General features: G+C 42.8%; 2 protein-coding genes and 1 long non-coding RNA gene across 3 annotated transcripts; all 3 read right to left on the bottom strand.

Annotated features, from left to right (window-relative positions):
• Positions 1–5287: 5287 nt before the first annotated feature.
• LOC124676009 (succinate dehydrogenase subunit 5, mitochondrial-like) lies at positions 5288–8849 on the bottom strand. Its single transcript, XM_047212090.1, has 4 exons — positions 8642–8849; positions 7479–7783; positions 7213–7398; positions 5288–5543 (listed from the first exon to the last, which is right to left on the bottom strand). Exons 1-4 carry the CDS (start codon positions 8781–8783, stop codon positions 5487–5489), a joined length of 690 nt encoding a protein of 229 aa, XP_047068046.1. The 5' UTR covers positions 8784–8849; the 3' UTR covers positions 5288–5486.
• Positions 8850–10426: 1577 nt separating this feature from the next.
• Positions 10427–13722, bottom strand: LOC124672049 (succinate dehydrogenase subunit 5, mitochondrial-like). Its single transcript, XM_047208344.1, has 4 exons — positions 13581–13722; positions 12308–12717; positions 12042–12227; positions 10427–10859 (listed from the first exon to the last, which is right to left on the bottom strand). The coding sequence occupies exons 1-4, from the start codon at positions 13720–13722 to the stop codon at positions 10776–10778; spliced, it is 822 nt and encodes a 273-aa protein (XP_047064300.1). The 3' UTR covers positions 10427–10775.
• A 5703-nt stretch (positions 13723–19425) lies between these two features.
• On the bottom strand, positions 19426–20315 carry LOC124676590. The gene is made up of 3 exons (XR_006993699.1): positions 20087–20315; positions 19904–19977; positions 19426–19665 (listed from the first exon to the last, which is right to left on the bottom strand). It is a non-coding gene; the product is annotated as an uncharacterized LOC124676590 (long non-coding RNA).
• Positions 20316–20583: the final 268 nt, after the last annotated feature.

Below are 20583 nucleotides of genomic sequence, written 5' to 3'. Positions count from 1 at the left end.
GGTACTTTAAGTTGGGAGCTAAACACCTTGTGCAGGATGGGAGGAAGACGTTCTTCTGATAAGATTGGTGGACGGGCAGGGGTCCCCTCCGCGGCCTCTTCCCGAGGCTGTTCGCTTGCTGCGATAATCAGTTCGCGATGGTCGCCGAGGTTCGTTCTGAGACGGGCTGGTGCATACGCTTTAGGCGAAGCTTCACGCTACCGGAACGAGTGGAATGGGAGAATTTGTGCCGGATCTTTGATCTAAACCCGATGAGGTCGGGTGAGGACAAAGTGTCTTGGGCGCTGGAGGAGTCGGGTTGCTACTCCACCAATTCCCTATACCTCAAATTGTCGCACGGGGCGGCGATCACGCACTTCAAGGAAGTGTGGAGGACTAGGGTCCCCCCGAAGATCAAGGTCTTCCTTTGGCAGTTGATTAGGGGGCGGCTGCCCTCGGGAGAGCAGCTGGCCAAGCGTCACGGCCCTTCGAATGGGGATTGTGCGCTTTGTGGGGAGTTCGAGGATTGCAATCATATTTTCTTCAACTGCCACTTGGCCAAGTTTATGTGGGCAGGGATTAGGGAGATCCTGTCGTGCGCTTGGAACCCAACAGGGGTTGGGGATTTTATCGCTATTGTCCAGGGTTTGTCGGGGCGCCTCCGTAGATTAGCTTGGTTTACCTTTGCGGCCCAATGTTGGACGCTCTGGAATGTTCGCAATAAGCTAGCTATTGAAGGAAAGGTCCTTGGCAGCCCGGCTGATGCTATGTTCAAAATGTCTATTCATATGCATGGATGGAGGGTTCTGGTCAGACAGACGGACCGGAGACTCTTGGACGTGGCGACTGCCGAGGTTAGGCGGCTCCATGGGGCGACGAGGACATGAGCTTCGGGCGGTGCAACGCTCTCGGCAGTGCCCTCCGTCGTCGGCGGGTGTTTGCGCGTGTGTGGATCCTGTTATCTGTTGGTACTCTAGGATGCGCGGTGTTTCCGAACTTGTGGTCTTGATTCTTGTATGACTTAAGGTACCAGGCGTGGTGGTGCGTGCGTTGTAGCGTCGAATTGGTGTTGTGGGGCTATATATATATGGCCGGGCCTTTGGCCTTCTGTTTAAAATATGATTGTGTCATATGTCAGCTAGCAAGACTTTTAAGTAGAACGACTTTGGAAAATCCTACGAGGCAGGAAGCGGAGGAGTGCACGTGTACTAATAACCAATTCTTTTCTCACTATATTAGAGCATCTTCACGGGGAACTCCAAATCGTAGCCGACAGTGATTTGGGGTCCTAGTGAGTGAAAATGCACACACTGGCGATACCTGTACGAAATCCACGTCATCATGAGTCCAACAAAAACACCAGCCAGCATCAACCGAACCATGTGCGAAAGGAGATTATCGGGGACGCCGGCGCCAACTCTACTACAACTCCAGGACAGATTGTCTTGTATGTGACCCACATGCAGTCAAATAAATTTCAAGGACCACACCTTCCTCTCTCTCTCCTCCTTTTTTCCTATTGGAAGTTAGTTTTGGGGATAACTGTGTGGGCACATAAACACTTTTAGCCGGCTTGTGTGAACGGCGATCCCAATACATAGCCAGCATGTGTGCTATCGTCTAGTATTTAGAGATCGCCGGTGAAGATGTTGTTACCAATTGGTGGAACAACTCTACTTATAACATGGTCTAACTCCCTCTCTCTAGTTGTTATAACATGGAGGGGCGTGCAACCACCAGAGCCATGGGAGCAGCGCCGATCGAGGGCCGCAGTAGAGGGAGGACGAGTTGCTCCGCGCCAGGGCCCATCGCTCCGCCCGATCTGGCCGACGAGGTGCAGAGAGTCAGCGTGGCCTGCCCTTCCTCCATGCAATGGAACGGGGTGGGTGCTGGGAACTATTTGGCGGGTGCGGGCGGCGGCCAGAGTTGCCGGCCGCAGGGGTGGCGGCGGCAGAGATCTTGCGAGGAACCGTAGCACATGTGGCGAGGACGAGTCGATTTGGTATGAGTTGTCGATGGAGGAAAACGTTTCAGTTTGTGACTGCCCTCTTCGGTGGCATTTGCATGTAATTAGACTAAGGAATAGGGGTATAGCCATGTACCGTTTCGGTGGAGCTCGGAAGCTGTGAAAAGCTGGGGTTCGGTAGCTTCCCCAAATTGTGAAGGAATTGTGGGAAACGACTGTCCACGGAAACGGCTTAAAATCGAGTTCTTTTCAGCTTTAGCTTATTTTCACCTCTAAGCTGTTTAGAAGCTTCAAAAAAACTGGGCCTAAATTTAGCACCCACCTCTCCACTCACGTGCAGCCACCAACTTGGCTGAATCACAATTGGGCTGCCACATATTTAGACTTTTGAGAATTATAAATTGAAATCTGAAATAACTCATGGACAAGATCTAGGCCCAATATTTCAACGCAAGGTTTGGGTCAGGTGACCATAGCTGAAAGTATTTACTGTTGACTAGTACTCCCTCCTTTTTTTTACAGGGCGCATCTCCAACCCCTTAAATTTTCAGAATGAAGGCATGTCTCATTAATTATAGTTTTAATTGGACCGGTGCTCTGTTTCCTTTCTCCTTCCAATTCTGCATGCATGTGGGAACACTTCAGTTTTTGTTGAGGTGTGAATGTACTACAGTTTGCATGCAACGCAGCTTTTGATCCTTGTTCACACCGTAGCTATTCCCATTCCTTGGTGTATAAAAGTACACCCATTTGCTGTGCTATTCTTTGAAGCAACAAGGTGGAAGCCAAATGGAGAAGGATGGAGAAGGAGAGATGGAAGACGTCCATGGAGAAGGAGAGATGGAACACGTCCATGGAGAAGGAGAGGTGGACGGCGTCGATGTAGAAGGAGAGGTGGAGGGCGAGTTTGATGCCGTCCAAGTCGAGGAGGATGGCGATGTGGAGATGACGCAAGGCCAAGTAGAAGAGATGGAGGATGAATTTCGGAGGGTTCATAAAAACATCAAAGATCTATTTGATAAAGTGGATCGTGCAACCAACTTCGACTCTACAGATGCAAGGATTTCGGCTAGGTACGTCCAAACCGCAAACCTCGTGCAAGATGTGGTACACAGAACCTACTCCAACCCGACCTCAACTTGCGAGGTGTGCATTCATCCAGCTTTGTGCCTCAAGTGTGGCATCCGCGGTGATCCTTCCATATTCCTTTGCTTAGGATGTAGGCTCCCAGTACCAACAGATTTGCGTTGTTGCGAAGCTTGCGGAAATCCTTGCCTGTGTGACAACTTTTGGTGCAAAGATTGTGCGACTACGGTGGCGATAAACAAAGATGGTGCAAAGATTTCCTTCCCGATTTGAGCTTCCAATTGTTTTTTACCCCTGTAATGCCGCCACCGTTTTTGGCCTCCTGCCATACCCTTTGCACTATTCTCCTAGGACATTCACAAGCTAGTGCGACAGCTTTAGAAACTCCATGCTTCAACCTATTACCAGTACCATTACGGGCAAGGATCTCATCGCGCGGGGGAGAAGGAAACAGGCGCGGGCCGAAAGAAACTCGCTAAATTTTCGCTGTTAACCGTCTCCACCAATGCATGCGCTTCTTTCCTTCTTTTACTGGACGGGGAGGTTACTAAGCGTTTTTTTTTTGGAAATACTTAGGCGCATCTCCTTCAAAATCGTTGCGTCGCGCCTGTTTGTTTCCTCCAATCGTGGAGCACCTTGGGCCCAGAGGAAACGAGAGATACGCCCTGTAAAAAAAAAGGTATGGCAGGAGGCCAAAAACGGTGGCGGCATTACAGGGGTAAAAAACAATCGAAAGCTCAAATCGGGAAGGAAATCTTTGCACCATCTTTGTTTATCGCCACCGTAGTCGCACAATCTTTGCACCAAAAGTTGTCACACAGGCAAGGATTTCCGCAAGCTTCGCAACAACGCCAATCTGTTGGTACCGGGAGCCTACATCCTAAGCAAATGAATATGGAAGGATCACCGCGGATATCACACTTGAGGCACAAAGCTGGATGAATGCACACCTCGCAAGTTGAGGTCGGGTTGGAGTAGGTTCTGTGTACCACATCTTGCACGAGGTTTGCGGTTTGGACGTACCTAGCCGAAATCCTTGCATCTGTAGAGTCGAAGTTGGTTGCACGATCCACTTTATCAAATAGATTTTCGATGTTTTTATGAACCCTCCGAAATTCATCCTCCATCTCTTCTACTTGGCCTTGCGTCATCTCCACATCGCCATCCTCCTCGACTTGGACGGCATCAAACTCGCCCTCCACCTCTCCTTCTACATTGACGCCGTCCACCTCTCCTTCACCATGGACGTGTTCCATCTCTCCTTTTCCATGGAGGTCTTCCATCTCTCCTTCTCCATCCTTCTCCATTTGGCTTCCACCTTGTTGCTTGAAAGAATAGCACAACAAATGGGTGTACTTTAATACACCAAGGAATGGGAATAGCTACGGTGTGAACAAGGATCAAAAGTTGCGCTGCATGCAAACCGTAGTACATTCACACCTCAACAAAAACTGAAGTGTTCCCACATGCATGCAGAATTGGAAGGAGAAAGGAAAGAGAGCACCGGTCCAATTAAAACTGTAATTAATGGGACATGCCTTCATTCTGAAAATTTGAGGGATTGAAGATACGCCTTGTAAAAAAAAAGGAGGGAGTACTTCATGTGCACACATCCCGGAGTAAAACAATATTACTCCCTCCATACCGGTTTATTGAGATTGCTAGAGCAGGCGCTACGATTTAGGTGATCATCGATTGGGCGATATTCATCGTTTGGAGGCGCTGGTAACTGTGTTTTTCCCACCGATCCATGCGCTAGTTAACGAGAGAATGCAAAAGAGCGAGTCCATGCCCACGTTCTAAGGAAATTAAGCCCATGCATTGGTTGTTTTGATTACTGCCTCCTAATTGATCACATGCATTGGATGACCCTGCTTGTTTTGCATGCACCGATCCGTTGGAAATCAGCGGAAATAAAGCAATACCGGTTTCCAAGGAGTAAATCACGTATTAACTGCCGAATCAAGCTCTATTTTTTCGTATATCTCCAAGGAGTAACATAGCTAGTAACATCACACATCTCAAGGCACTTTAGTGACATGGTATGCTAATAAATGAAAAAAAAAGTGAGGTGGTAACTAGCTATGTTACCATAACATCACACACCTCAAAGCAAGATGAGTCTACAACATAATAAATGATATAATGTATGACACCTCATATAAGTTATTACCCACTATGAAGATAATAACCTAGACTAGTAACATATATGTTACTAGTCTAAGTTACTCCCCACTATGATCAGCCTGAGCCTACTAAACCGGTATAGAGGGAGTAACACGAACCTGATACTTGCGATTTATTACAGCACCCAACAATTTATGTAAGTGTGCACGTACGTCTCAAGATTTCATTGTTATTGGCACGCTAGCGACACGTGAAATGAAAAAGAATAATACCCAGCACCCATCCAATGTTCTGCACTTCTGCCACCGTTCTTATCAGCAGGCTTCCATCATGCCCTTAGCTCAACATAGGATCCAGAGATCCCGGAGGTACCAATCAGAGTGACCTGCAAGCGAAATAAGAGCGTCAGGATTCAGGAGCAGGGAGTACGCTGAATTAAAGTAAACTGAACAAACTTCAGTCCAGGAAACACAAGGAAATCAGCAGTATTGTACAGGCAAAACATCATTCTGCTGCACATGTTATGAGGGTGCCAGGAAAAAAAAGATAACTGCATGTCCCTTCTATGCAACGATGACAGCAGACACCGCTGCATCAAAGTGTTTCGAAAAAACATACATACATACTCCCTCCGTTCCTATTTAATCGACGCGGAGGAGAGAAGCCTAATGAACAAATAACGTATTGATTGAAGTCAATTAAATCCGAACAGAGGTAGTACATAATATACTAGCTAAGCTTCCTGCAGTGGCCAGTTTGTATGTTGATGGGATACACAGACAAACATGTAGGATGACAAGACAACTAGCCAGAAAATGGCTTGTGTTTTGTTTAGCTTATGGTAAAACATGCAGAAGGGAGACATGTTAGTAGTAATTTTGAGTTTGAAGATGACTACAGAATAGGGCGGACCGATATAATTCGGTAGCCAGAGTTTGGATTAACTGTTTCATGGCGGTAAACCCCAGAGCTGGTTTTATTTATGATTGTTTGTTACCTCATTGCCTAAACCAACTTGATTGGGATAAAAGGCTATGTTCTTGTTGCTGTTATATTGTTTGTTACCTCACTCCAGATTAAAGGAAACAGTTCTTGATGAAATATCGCACGAAATAAGGGCAATATATGTCAGTGTTCAATTCGAAATCTAAATGACAAAATCAAAGCCCTGTAGGATAAACTGATTTAACACATCAATATATTTATGTGAAGCATAAGTTGTACCAAACTTCTTAAAAGAGCTTACATGGGTAGTGGAAAGTTTTAATGTATTTTCTTTACAAATAAAATGAAACAATAAACAAGGTATTCAGTCATTAAAAGTTGTTAAGTCGGGAATCCACTATTACAATTTGCCCAGCAGCCCTAGTGGTGGTTTCTTATGAAAAGAAATATTTGTTTCCTGTGGAAAGAAGTCGAGTCGTAGTGCGATAGGTTTCCTTTTGCAAGAGAAATTAGAAATAGGAATCTCCCTAATATGAAGAGGAGATGTGTACGGGAAAACTATAGCAATCAATAAAGTTAAGTCTTGTCCCCCAAGCTCTTCTCTTCCTCCCCGGCCTGTTACCCCTTCACGCTGCCAAGACGCCTGCTCGGGGAACCTTCATCGGCCCTCGGGCACCTCCAGGCCACGGCTACGCCCTCCTATCGTAAGGCTCTAACAAAATATATGTGACTATGTCATGTCTTCGTTTCAATATTTAGAATAAATTGTCCTCTTGTACAGCTAATTGGGTTAGCCAGAACAAACAAAAAACAGAGCTGATTCCAATATACTATTTGATGTTGCTGTTTCAAGACACAAAGTAGAAGAAAGTGTGAAAACTAACTCAGCTAAAAAATCTTTAGAACCATGGAAATACTATATATGGACCAATAGCTTACTAACAATTAACAGCTAAACATCATCCTTAATGGAACTAAATGATGCCATATCATAGCTAATACAACATCAACATAACCATGGACATAGTGAATTCAAGTTGTACTAACAGAATCTGAAGTATACCATACTGGTGGGGCAAGTAACATTCAAGATAAACTGATAAACATACCTTTCCCCACTCAGACCCTATGCCACTGCACCTCATTTTAAGGTGAATCATTTTTGTCCCCAATTCAGTCTCCACTTTCTTTCGTAGATAATGTTCATCGGGGCCAAAGGATTCTAGATATTTCATGTATCGACTATATGTGGATTTCACAGCATCTTCTACATAACCAGGCAAGGGTCCCACGTTCTGCAAAAATTAGGCTTGGTAAGAGTTCAAACTCAGCACAGACAACATGAACAAGACGATAGAGACAATTAGGTACCAACCTCGCCTGTTAGCCCACAAAGATCATCAAGAGCCATTCTTAGGGTAACTAAAACTCCACCAAATTCTTCGCAAGCCTCAGCTGCACAGAATACATTTCTCAAAGCCTCTTGACCCGCCACATCATCAGTAGCTTTGGATACTGCTTTCTTTGCTTCCTCTGCAAGAGAATGTGGAAGTTGATTCCAGCTAGCAGCCATCAAATCCTTAAGAGCAGACTCAATATCTGGGTCAGACAGTGCAGGCAGATGTTTTTCATTTGAACTGAGCAAGCGTCTAAAGTTCCATGAGAAAGCACTGTTGGCACCTTTACAGAACGCAAAAATTAATCAATAATGAGCATATGGATAATATGACATTGGTAGCATATGAAGTTTGACTAAGATACAATATTGGCATCTCAGCGACATAAAGACTGGTAAGAATAAGCATTATTGACACTTTAATGTTTCTACAAGTGTTACGGATATATTTTAGGCTATGAGTATTAGTTTTTGCGATACCATATTCTAGACAAAGGCGTATTCTCAAAAAAAAAAAGACAAAGGCTAAATATTTTCCATCTCGTTGCTTCAGAAACAAATGTAAAATCTCACATGCCAAAAAACACAGTAATTCTTGCTTGAAACAACATCAGAAGCATACATAGGTTTTTGTCCAATTAAGTACTAAATTCAACATTTGATGCCATAGTAGCGGCAAAAACGATCCAGGACCACACATCTGAACAGCCAGCTGGAATGTTATACCTGCTGCAAACTATAAATACATTCTGAACACTGTCTAGCATAGTAATGTAAACCCTTGTTGCGGACAACTAACATTTTTCAGCGATACTATAACCCTGATAGCATGTGCATCCTCAATCTTCTATCTTTCAGTTACCTCTATAAAATTTCTCCCTTCGCAATAGATTCGCCTACCCCGACCCTCAGTCCCATCCGCTCCACACGTCAGAGTACTAGAGTAGCCCAATTGCATCCTTCAACAATAAGTTTCAAAATATATTTATACCACTTAAATCCTACCGCAATTACAAATCTATATGGGGAGGGTAAACAAGCGAGCGAACCGCGCGGAATGCTAAGTAGATATTTGCGCAAATCCAGACACAAACATATGGTATTCTCGACTACCAACTAACGAGATGAGGTACGAGGACGACCTGAGATGATGGGGATCGAGCGCGAGAACGGGGCCACCGCGGCAGGGCGTGACGCGGACGGCAGCGCTGACAAGGCGGCCTGGGATATGTGGAGGGCGCGCCGTACGGTGGCGGCGGAAGAGGAGCGGAGGGCGGCGGCCATCGCCGGTGTCTCACTCGGTGGAGATTGCAGCGAGACGAAAAGGACGATCGTGCTCTACTGTGTATAAGCCCGTAATATATGTTGTTTTTTGGCCTTAAGTAGGGATGTAAATGGTACGGATAATTTCCGCTCTGAATCCGTATCCGTATCCGTTTTTGAGGATATGGTATGCATTTTTAGAAATCCGCTGGATATGGATACAGATGCGGATAGTGATCAAGCGGATATCCGACGGATACGATAGAGGATATGGTATTGATACTATCCGACGGATACGGATTATCCGCCATTTTTTTCGGATTATCCGAGGTCGACAAAGAGGATAATCCGAAAAAACTAGCCCAACCCTATATTTAGATAATATAGTTAGTTCATCGGCCAAACTATGTATTCTATTAGCACGCAATTTGCTTTATTGTACGAACAAGTGTGTACATTTAGCTATAGTCTATAATTACAAACATATTTTACATAAAAAACATATTTCTATTTTTTTTATATGTATATTTTCTTAATAATCCGCATCCGATCCGAGTCCGGTCCGAATCCGCTCCATATCCGTAATCCGATATAATCCGCGTCCGAATCCGCATCCGACCATTATCCGCTCCGATCCGAATCCGTCACAAAAATATGGTAAAGGATATGGTAAGAGCAATATCCGATCCGATCCGATCCGTCTACATCCCTAGCCTTAAGGCAGAGACTGGACTAACTGGGCTGAATTGGGCTGGCCGTGCAGAAACATTTGAATAAAAAGCATACAGAACAAATTCTGGATCCCCTCAACAAAAAAAAAATCTGGCAAATCCTATTCACCGCTTAGTGCGGGCTCTACCTGGCATGCTGCACAGGGCGAGGATAGCAAGACCGATAGGGGTGGGGGCCTCGCCCAACGGCTGGCCTTAGGGTTGCCGTGGAGGGAGAGAGGGGGTCTTCAACGGCCAAACTTAGGATTAGGGGTGCGGGGTGTCACTAGCGTGAGAGAAGGTGTGGGTTAGACGGATGGCCAGCCAGCAGGCGGCGGACTAGCCGAGGTGGCGGCTTGAGCAGGGTAGGGCAGCAAGGCGTTATGGTAGCGATGTCAGCCACAAGTGGTGAGAAATGGCGGTTAGGCCAACGGCGACAGGCAGGTTGAAGAAGACGAAGATAAGGATGTGCTTTGATCGAAGAAGACAAAGACGAGTGGACAGGTGATGAAGATAATGACTCGTCATGGGCGCCGGCGTCGCACGCTGAAGGCGCCAAATAGGAGGACCCACAAGTTCTGCTGATTTCTCAAAACAACACAATATCTACTAAGAAGCATACAAACAAAATCTCCGATAAATGTATAGAACAAAGCAAGATTTAGAAATAGCTTGAGCACAACTTGTGAATGTCTGACTTTTTCTTTTGTGTTGGGCGTCATTCTAGACCGTCTTCCACGCACGTACATAATAACGCTGCACGTGTTGGCCTGTTGGGTCATGCATTTGTCTGTTTTTCATACAGGGAAAGGGCCATACCGAGCAAACACTGCCAAATGTCAGTGCACCAAGAGCATGTACTCCCCCGATTCATAATATTTGTCGCTGTTTTTCATCTAGACACATTTTAGTGTGTCTATGCACTCGTTTTAGCAACAAAGTATTATGGGTCCAGAGGGAGTGGAAAAAACTACTAAGTACATGTTTCCATGCAATTCAGCATGGCGGCCTGTTACACATGGTTGGGGTCAGGTGACCATTCTGAAACTGAAAGTATTTACAATCTTGAGTTATTAACTAGCACACAAACAGTTTTTGTAACTCTTGATCCCCCAGAAATAAAACAGAAACATCGTACTTCATGAGTCGGGGACATGAACGCCAGGTGGTCAGGCTTTTCAGGTTGAAGATGCTTGGATACAAGGAATGACTGCAATCTCCCAGAGGCATCGAAAGAACCAAATTCACGCTATAAATGACCGAAAAGAATACCAAGCACCTGTTTCTGAGATGCACCTTTGCTTCAGTCCGTGGATGTTCTGCCACCGCTCTTATCTGCAGACTTCCCTCGTGCCCTTGGCCTAAGAAACTCCCGATTCAGGAATAACTGCAAGCAAAATAATCACATCAGGAGGAAGGAGAGTATACCAAATAAAAGTAAAGTGAATCATCTTCAGTCCAGAAAATACAAATCAATCAGCACAACCGTACAGGCAAAACATTGTTCTGCGGCACATGTTCTGAGGTTAAGCAGGATACAGGGGGGAAAATCAATACGAGACCAAAACAATATAAACTGTATCGACTCTTCTTGTGCAACAATGCCACCAGACACCTCTGCATTGGCGTGGTTTGAAAATCCATACATACATAACACTACAAGCTAAGGTTCATGAAACGGCCAGTTTCTATAGGAAATGGTACACATAAAAACGTGTAGGGGGGAAAGACAACAACTGGCCAGGAATCAGCCAGAAAATGGCTGTGTTTCTTTAGCTTATCGTAAAACATGCAGAAGGGAGACATGTTAGTAGTTCCGAAATCGAAAATGACTACAAATTAGCCCTGACCAATGTAATTCGGTCCAACTCATTCGCCAGGGTTTGCATTACTGTTTCCTGGTGGTAACCAATAGCTGGTTTTATTTATGTATTGCTACAGTAGTTCATATAAAAGAAGACTGTTCTTGATGAAATATCACATGAAATCAAGGCAATATCTACATGTCAATTGTTCCATTCCAAGTGTACAGGAACAAATAAAAGACTTGTAGGATAAACTGATTGAACACATCAATATATTTCTGTGAAGCATAAAACTTGGCAAAAGAACTTACAAGTAGTTCAAAAGTTTTATATACAAATAAAATGAAGGCGATGAACATAATTGAAAGATATGTGTTCGTTGGACAAGGTTGAAGTGTTTAGTCATGAAAAACTACCATGTGTCTTTCTTTCAAAAAGTAAACAATACATTGTCCTCTTATAGGACCAAACAAACAAAAAACATACCCAGCTCCATTATACTGTTTCATGTTGCTGTTTCATTAGAGTAGAAGAAATTGACAAATTTACTACCGCCAAAAATCTTCAAAAGTATGGGAATATTAAATTATGCACCAACAGCTTAGTAGAAAGCAATAGCATCTTAAATGAAACTAAAAGATGCCCTGTCATTGCATATCTAAGATCGAGAAAACCATGGATGTATTAAATACAGGTTCTACAACTGAAGCTAGTGTGGTAGCAAACCATACTGGTGGTACAATTAATAGTCGAGATAAACATACCATTAACCACTCGGACCTTATGCCAGTGCATCTCATTTTAAGGTGAATCATTTTTGTCCTCAACTCTGTCTCCACCTTCTTTTGTAGATAATATTCATCAGGGTGAAATGATTCCAGATATCTCATGTATCGACCATATGTGGACATAACAGCATCTTCTACATAACCAGGCAAGGGTCCCACGATCTGCAAGAGTTATGCTTGGTAAGAGTTAGAACTCACCACAAAGTACATGAAGGAGGACACAGAGACAACTAAGTGCCTACCACGCCTGTTAGACCGCAAAGATCGTCAAGAGCCATTCTTAGGTCAGTTAAAACTCCACCAAATTCTTCACATGCCGCAGCTGCACGAAATACATTTTTCAAAGCCTCTTGACCCGTCACATCATTGGTAGCTTTGGATACTGCTTTCTTTGCTTCTTCTACAAGAGAACGTGGAAGTTCATTCCAGCTAGCAGCCATCAAATCCTTGAGAGCAGTTTCAATTTCTGGGTCAGATATTGCAGGCGGATTTGAACTGCGCAAGTCAATAGCCTTCAGATCCTTAAGAACAGTTTCAATTTCTGAGTCAGACTTTGCAAGAAGACGCTTCTCATCTGAACTGGGAAGGCGTCTTTTTTTGTTTTTGGAACTGAGCAAGCGTCTGAAGTTCCATGAGAAAGCATTGCTGGCACCTTTAAAGCATACATAAGTTAATCAACACTGACCGCAGGGATATGAAGATGTGGGCAAAGTATATGTTTGACTCAGGTACAATATTAGCATTGCAGCGATATGAAGATTCAAGATTGATAAGGATAAGCATTATTGAAACTTCAACATATGTACCAGAGTTAAGGATATAATTTACTGAGCATACAGTAGTTTATCAGAGCTAGTTTTTGCAATGCCATATTCTAGGCAAAGGCTTCAGAACCAAATGTAAAATCTCACGAGCCAAAAAAGCACAGTAATTCTTGGTTGAAGCAACATCAGAAACGTACATTGTCGAAATAAGTGGTAAATTCAACACTTGTTGATTTTGTCCAATTAAGTGGTAAGTTCAACATTTGTTGCACCCGTAACAGTAAAAACACTTCAGGAGCACACTCTAAATTGGCAGCTGGCATGTTATAACTGCTGCAAACTGTAATTAGCCGTCTAGCGAGTACTAGTGTAAACCCCTGTAATACAGACTGCTAATATTTTCCAGTGATCCAATAGCCCTGATAGCATGGGCCTTCCCAATCTTCTATCCTTTCGTTTACCTTTGTAACAAATTCTCTCACAGTAGCTTCGCGTAAAACCCCCACCTCACGCACACACACGCTTCCACTCTGCAAAGCAGAGCACCAGTGTATCATTCCCAATTGCATCCTTCAGCAATATGTTTCAAATTATATCTGTACCACCTAAATCCTACCGCAATTACAAATCCATGAACAGGCTAAACAAGCGAGCGAACCGCGCGGAATGGCAAGTACAGACTGGCGCAAATCCAGACAGAAGTACATGGTAATATCGACTAGGAACTAACAAGATGCGATGTGAGGACGACCTGAGATGGCGGCGACCGAGCGCGAGAACGGCGCCACCGTGGCAGGGCGTGACGGCGAAGGCAGCGTTGACAAGGCGGCCTGGGATATGAGGAGGGCGCGGTGCACGGGGGCGGCGGAAGAGGAGCGGAGGGCGGCGGCCATCGCCGGAGACCGCAGCGCTCGCTCTACTGTAACGTATGTTGGTTTTTTGGGCCTCAAGACAGAGACTGGATTAACTGGGCTGAATTGGGCTGGCTAATATGGAACGTGGCCCGTGTAGAAACATATGAACAAAAAGCATACAGGGATCAAAAATTTCTGGTAAGAAAAGCACAAAACAAAATCTCCTCTAAATGTATAGAGCAAAGTACGATTTGGAAAGAGATTAAGAACACCGTACCGTTCATAGGAAAAACATGTTTACACAGCCTATATACAGAAGAATATTAAATTCACAATCTTTAGACCGTTAGTGTTGGTGTTTTCTCTCTGCTCTATTCTCTACATGCGAGAGGAGGTGTTAAATATAATTACCTAACCCTTCTCCATCAGATAGATCTTATGTTTGAATTGGTTAGAGCATGCAATTCTACAGTAAAGACTAGAAGCCTAATTAGTTCATAGCAATAATTTGCCAAGCCAAAGTATGGTGAGCCATAAAATTATGGCGTAAGATATTGACGCTATACTTTAGCAAAACTTTGCAAAAAAGTTAACTTTGTAACAAATAAATCATACACATGCAATAAAATGTGGCAAGCTAAACTGTGGTAATAACCAAACACATGTCAACTAAACTATGACTACCATATTTTGGCTTGATAAACTGTGGCTATGAATCAAACACATCTTAGAAGTACGAAAGAGAACATGATAGTTTCAAGTAACGGATGGCTTCTTCTTCTATTAACCTTTGTAGCAATAGACGCTACACAATACTAGGCAACGAATGCCTTCAGACTTGCAATCCATGTTTGTCTCAACATCCTATGTCGGGATCTATTTATATACTCGCACGTAACTCTTTAAATTGTTGTCATGTGGCACAATCCAAATCTACAACATATTTTTAAAATACTCTACAAACTCTAAATATTTTATAATACTTCTAAATATCTTACTCTAGAACATTTCTAATTCTAGAGTTCTCCCTAGGTATCCTAGATATTTCTTAACTTTTTTTCGATAAAGAGATATTTCTTAACTAAGCTAGCTCCTCCTACTAGCCAACTATAATAAGATTGTTTCTAGTTTAGTACATAACATATGTGCACTGTTCACTTACACAAGATATCACTTATATGTGATATTTACAACTACAGGCTGCACACAACCTATGTAGACAGGTTATACCATGACAAAATTACATTCAGACTAACACAGGTAAGAAAGCCAGCGAAGAAACATACTCCAGCGACAGCAAGTTGCTAGTACTTGAGAGTCATGGATAGAACTAAGCTGAATTATTTCAATCTCAGTCTCCACAGCAGCACTAACTAATAACCTACAGGAGTAATAATCATCACTAAAGTTGCACCGCATACACTACTCCTCACACGGCAGGGGGGCGAGAACAAGCTCGACGGCAACCATGCCGCCCCAGCAGGCAACCCCGAGTTGGCCGACGGCGACGACAACGGCAAAAGCGACCTGGACGATGCCGCCGCTGAAGCAGCATTGGGTGTCGAACAGGTCGGCGTAGATGAGGCGGATCGGCTGCATCCCCGTGGCCACGGTGGTGCCGAGCGCCACGAAGGAGGCCGCCCGGCGAAGGCACCCCGTGGGCAGCAGAGCCAGCGCCGCCGCCAGGATCTGGATCACGCTGCAGACCGTCATGGTCGCGTGGACAAGGAACAGGGTTCCCGTGCCGCATGCCTCCACGATACTGAGCACCCAGCATGCCTCCATGCACTGCCACAAGAACATAAGGAGATGAGATGAGACCAGGGCGTGCATGCGTAGAGACTAGAGAGATGGTTCAGTTCATCAGCTCAAGAAAAGTAGACTAGCAATAGCAAGGTTGGATTCACCTGACAGAAATGTTGTGCATTTTGCTCTTCCAGCACCAGGAACATGACGAGGGTTACCGCCGCATGGACAAAGGCGAACCCTGCAACCGACCTGACGAAGCCGCTCGCGTTGGTGACCGGCACCGGCACCGGCACAATCTCGGGCTCCCGCATCTCTCCCCCTCCTGTTGCCATCTCTCTCGTTCGGTCTAGTGTCTCCTAGCTTGGGCCTTGGGGTGCAGGGTGAGAGGTGAAGATGTGTGGAAAGAGAGCAACAGCTACTTCAACTAGCGAGCTCCTGGGGCCTTCAAGAACGAAATGCACGGAGGCTTGTGGCCACCGCATGTTAGAGATAGAAATAGTTCCGTATTATGTCTGTTCTCTCTACTCTCCTAATCCTTGTACGAATCCTTGTACGATACGATTGCTTGCACCGCAAAGTGCCTCCTTAAATAGACAACGATGGGGCTCGGTTGATTATCCGAGTAGACCCGTAATTCTACCTGATCGCTACTTTTACGCCGCAGACGCATGTGATGGGCTGATGGCTCAAGCTCCAGCCATTACTTAGCCGAGAACTGCAAACGCAAACGCACACTGCTGCTGCACGTCGTAACTTAGTAGTTAAAACAAAGCACAAATGCCACAATTACTAAAAGGCGTTTGGATCGAAAGTAGTAGGCAGTACTTGTAGTGCAACCTGCTCCTGTGCGGAAGCTTTCTTCGAACGATCACAAGTAGTACAATTCAGCTGCCCAGCTTGTAAAGACAGGCGTAAAAGCATAGTGCAGCGGGCAGGTATCACTACATCACGGTAATGATGTAAGGGCACGTAGAAAGTTCCACTATATATGTTAAAAAGTGTCCCAAAATATTTATTAGAGTTTATAGGGGTTAGTATATGTATGTATTTGTGAGCATCTGTGTCAGTATTGTGTTTCGAAAACAGAAATTTATACCAGCGTATCTGAAAGTATTCAGGGCACTTTTATCAATGTACACTTATATTTCATATTTTAGAGACATTTGTCTAATTATCACCAAAACGGAACTTTGATAAAATGCCTAATGTATTAAGGCACTTTGATAAAAGTGCCCTTAAGGTTGACATTTTAGACGCATTTTTCTAATTAGTACAAATGCCTGTGCGTTGCCATGAGTCATAAAATTTCATTTCTCAATATACATATATAATTCACAACTCTTATGAAAATTTAAATAAAATCAGGGATATCATAATGTACTACAATTTGATAATAGCGAACGCAATAACACGATAGCATTGTTGTGCATCTGCGTGGTTCCAAGTTCTAGGTCTTTTAGTTACTCTTCCGCGGTAAATCCCACACATGTGTTCAAAACCATCATAACTATCAACTCAACAAACCTCTCCTTTTAGATGTATTAATGTCTCACAAAACGTGGGTGCTGCAAACACAAGTATAACTGAAGGAATACTTCTTTTCTGATTAGTCCAACCAACACTTTAATATTCATAAATATCCGGAGACAACTCTAGATAGTAGCCTTCTGTGTCAAACATAGAAAATGGGCTTATCAAATCTTCAATAACAGTTGGGGTAAAAGCCTTCATCGGTAGACCAGTGTTGCGGATGCTAATTTTTTATTTAGCGATTTGTTGACCGCTCCAAAGGAGGATGACCATGAAAATCAAGAAAAAGAGTGAGAACAGAAACCAAGAAAAAGTGTTTTATTTCATCCTAGAAATAAAACAGAACGTCGTACTTCATGGCTCACGGACATGAACACTAGTTCAGGCTTTTCAGGTTGAAGACGTAGGGATACAAGGAATGAGTGCAATCTCTCAGAGGGGTCCAAAGAACCCAACTCACGCTATAAATGAATGACCGAAAACCGAGCACGTGTTTCTGATATGCAGCTTTGCTTCAGTCCGTGGATGTTTGTCGCGGCTCTTATCTGCAGACTTGAGACATCCCTCATGCCTTTGGCCTAAGAGACTCCGATTCAGGATGAACTGCAAGCAAACTAATCAATAAAATGTAGAACAATTTTTTGTGTCCGATTTGGAGATCATTGTTAGACATGGCCTAAATGTAGAACAATGAACGATTTGGAATCAATAAAATACACCGAATCAATAAAATACGCTGAATGACTTTCCCTAAAAAACGATTTAACTATAGCTTTTTAAACTTCTCTCCGAGGAAGGTGTATGGCAGGAGCATGGGAACTCGTTTCTAGGAAGACACTTAGCTAGGAGACTCGCCCTAGGAGACTCGGCATTATCATCTCAATATCCAAACCTATATAATATCGTTAGAAATAAAGAAGTCTTAGTTGGGGACGTCTTAATAAATACCCTGTTGAATATAGGATTTGTTTGACGATTAATGGGATACCTGGATAAGCCTGGTCCGGAGATTAATGGGAGTTACTCTAACGAATGAACAAGATAGTATTAAGTGGCGTTTGACTACAAATAATATTTTTCAGTTAAGTCTATGTATGCTGATTTATAGGAATGGGCATACGGTCTTTCTTAAAGAATACTTATGAAGAATTAAGGTACCGCTGAAAATAATTTTTTTTATGGATTCTCTATCGAAAAGTGCTTCTTATTAAAAATAACCTTGCAAAAAGACGATAAAATGGGTGTACTAAGTGTGTGTTTCTGTCACTCTGAGGAAACAATCAACCACTTGTTTATAAAATGCTTATTTGCTTGTCTAGTTTGAAGAGTTGTTCGCTTTACTTATAATATCCCTTCTCCTGCTAATATTACAAATTTGTTTGAAAATTGGCTTAACGGGATTGATAAGAAAACAAAAGCTTGAATTCGTGTCGGAGTTTGTGCTTTGGTTTGGACAACATGGAATTATCAAAACTAGCAATAGCTGGCGTGGCGGCACGCCACGGCTATGCCGTGGCTAGCGCCTAGCGGATGAAAATTGTTGTTTTTAATCCGAAGTATGAAAATGATAGAGCAAGGTCCGTGAAATGCCATGGATGTCATCTAGTTTTTTTGTAAACACTGCAAGAACGGACAAAGAATTATGGTGTTCTTTAGAAAGAAAAACACGCAAACATACACAAGTATGCTATGTTACCATGATAAAGTATATGAACGCTAACATACACAAGTATGCTATGTTACCATGATAGAGTATATGAACAGTACATTCTGTCAGGATTCAGACAGACCTGAATCTCTCAGCCAAGGCGGCCAGCTCATGGGCTAACCCAAGACATTAAATTTTATTTTAGAACTTTCTACACGTCCATGTCCATCAATTACATCTGACACAAAAGCGGATCTCGCATTGTAAAGTAGTGTTGTATTAAACCATGATATAGATCTTTGTAGTTTCAAATTGAAAATAATAAACTGGGAAAGTGGACAACTAAAAGCAAGATTACCAGTCCCTGAAGTTTTGGCCAGCTTTCAAAATGACAGGGGCGCCCTGTTGAATCTACAATATAAAACTAACTTTGCGCAAATAGCTAAACATATACCATTTAGTAACAAAAAGGTCAGCATGATCACTTGTCCAAATTAAGCTATTTTGGGGCAGTGAGAGAAATGTAAGCTGCACGTAACTACTTGACCATGACATGAGAGCATCTATTTATATACTTGATCTACATATATCAGACAGAACCTGCAATTGGTTTATCTAGACCTTTTCAATTATTTAGTGCTCTCGTATGGTTTATTTGACTAATTTGACATTACCCATTATTAACAAACATAAGGGTCTAAATAATAACCATTGCTGCATACTAATTGTCATTTACTTTAATAGAATATATGGATGTCATATAAAAATGATCATTGCAGAGCGTAGTGAAGGGAGAAGGGAGACATTCGATGGCATGCACAATGTTCATATAGTGTACAAATTATAAACCATAGTAGTAACATTTTGAACATAAGATTAAGTTACTTTGAGCTATCGGTAACATCAGCGAGATTCTGAAGTCATCATGAAAAACCAAGTCTACATCCGACTTTACATTCAACACCATCCAGAACAACACAAAAAATAACTATCGAACCTCTTGACTCCACTTCTTCTAGCTCCAATACTTTTCGTTCTAAATCACCTCCTACATCCTAGCATAAAAGGAAAATTTGAAGAAGTCTTTAACTCATCACATATTCACATATACCTATGGATCATCATCCAATTCATATGAAATTTGTACACCCAAAAAATCAAGGAATAACGCAACCATCTCGAACTAAAAGGAGACCAAGGAGAATGGCCTCAACATTTTGTCTTCAAAGGAAGATAACATAAATTGAAGCATCCTTCCAGTCCTTAGAATAATAACAAACCCAAGAAACTTACCAAAAGGAGTAGCATACGCTGCTAGTCCAGAGGCATCAAATGACGGACATAATTCAATATGTTGCGCTCATCACCTTCATTTGCAGAAATTTACATTTTATTGCATTAAACACAAGATCTTATGCAACAACAATATAAGAGAACCATGCACATTTTATCAGTTACGAAAGTAAAAGAGTATACCTATATAGTTTTTATCTCTTCTGGTCCTTCCTTGAATTATTGTGCCCAAATCAGAAACAACTTCTGAAATCAGCATGAAAGGAAAGAAAATTTCAGAACATACACCGCCTCACTTAGACCTAGTTCATTTTGACCTAATTGCTTCTTATGACTATTCAATTAATAGAACAGAAAAGGAAGAATATGCACTAAAAAATAATATGTGCATCTTGATGGGGGTTTTTTACAATCAATATGAGTCTAGAATTCTGCATATACATGCATGAACCACAATTATCATCAGTAGTTCAGCTACTCGATCATTCGACCACTCTTTTGACACAATGTATGCAATGTTTATCTTGGATTATGAAATATTCATGAACCAGGTAGTCCCACTGATCGCATGAACCAACTTATTTGTTGTATCTAACGTACCCTAACTCTCAGTACGCTTTAATCTGAGTAAGAAAGAAAAAGATGGTATTTGAGCTAATATCTCTCTGTACCTAGCGGAA

The sequence above is a fragment of the Lolium rigidum genome, chromosome 7 (genome assembly GCF_022539505.1).
Source record: "Lolium rigidum isolate FL_2022 chromosome 7, APGP_CSIRO_Lrig_0.1, whole genome shotgun sequence".
Lineage (NCBI taxonomy): Eukaryota > Viridiplantae > Streptophyta > Magnoliopsida > Poales > Poaceae > Lolium > Lolium rigidum.
Note: the sequence above shows the minus strand (reverse complement) of the source record. Positions and strands in the feature narration are given on the sequence as shown.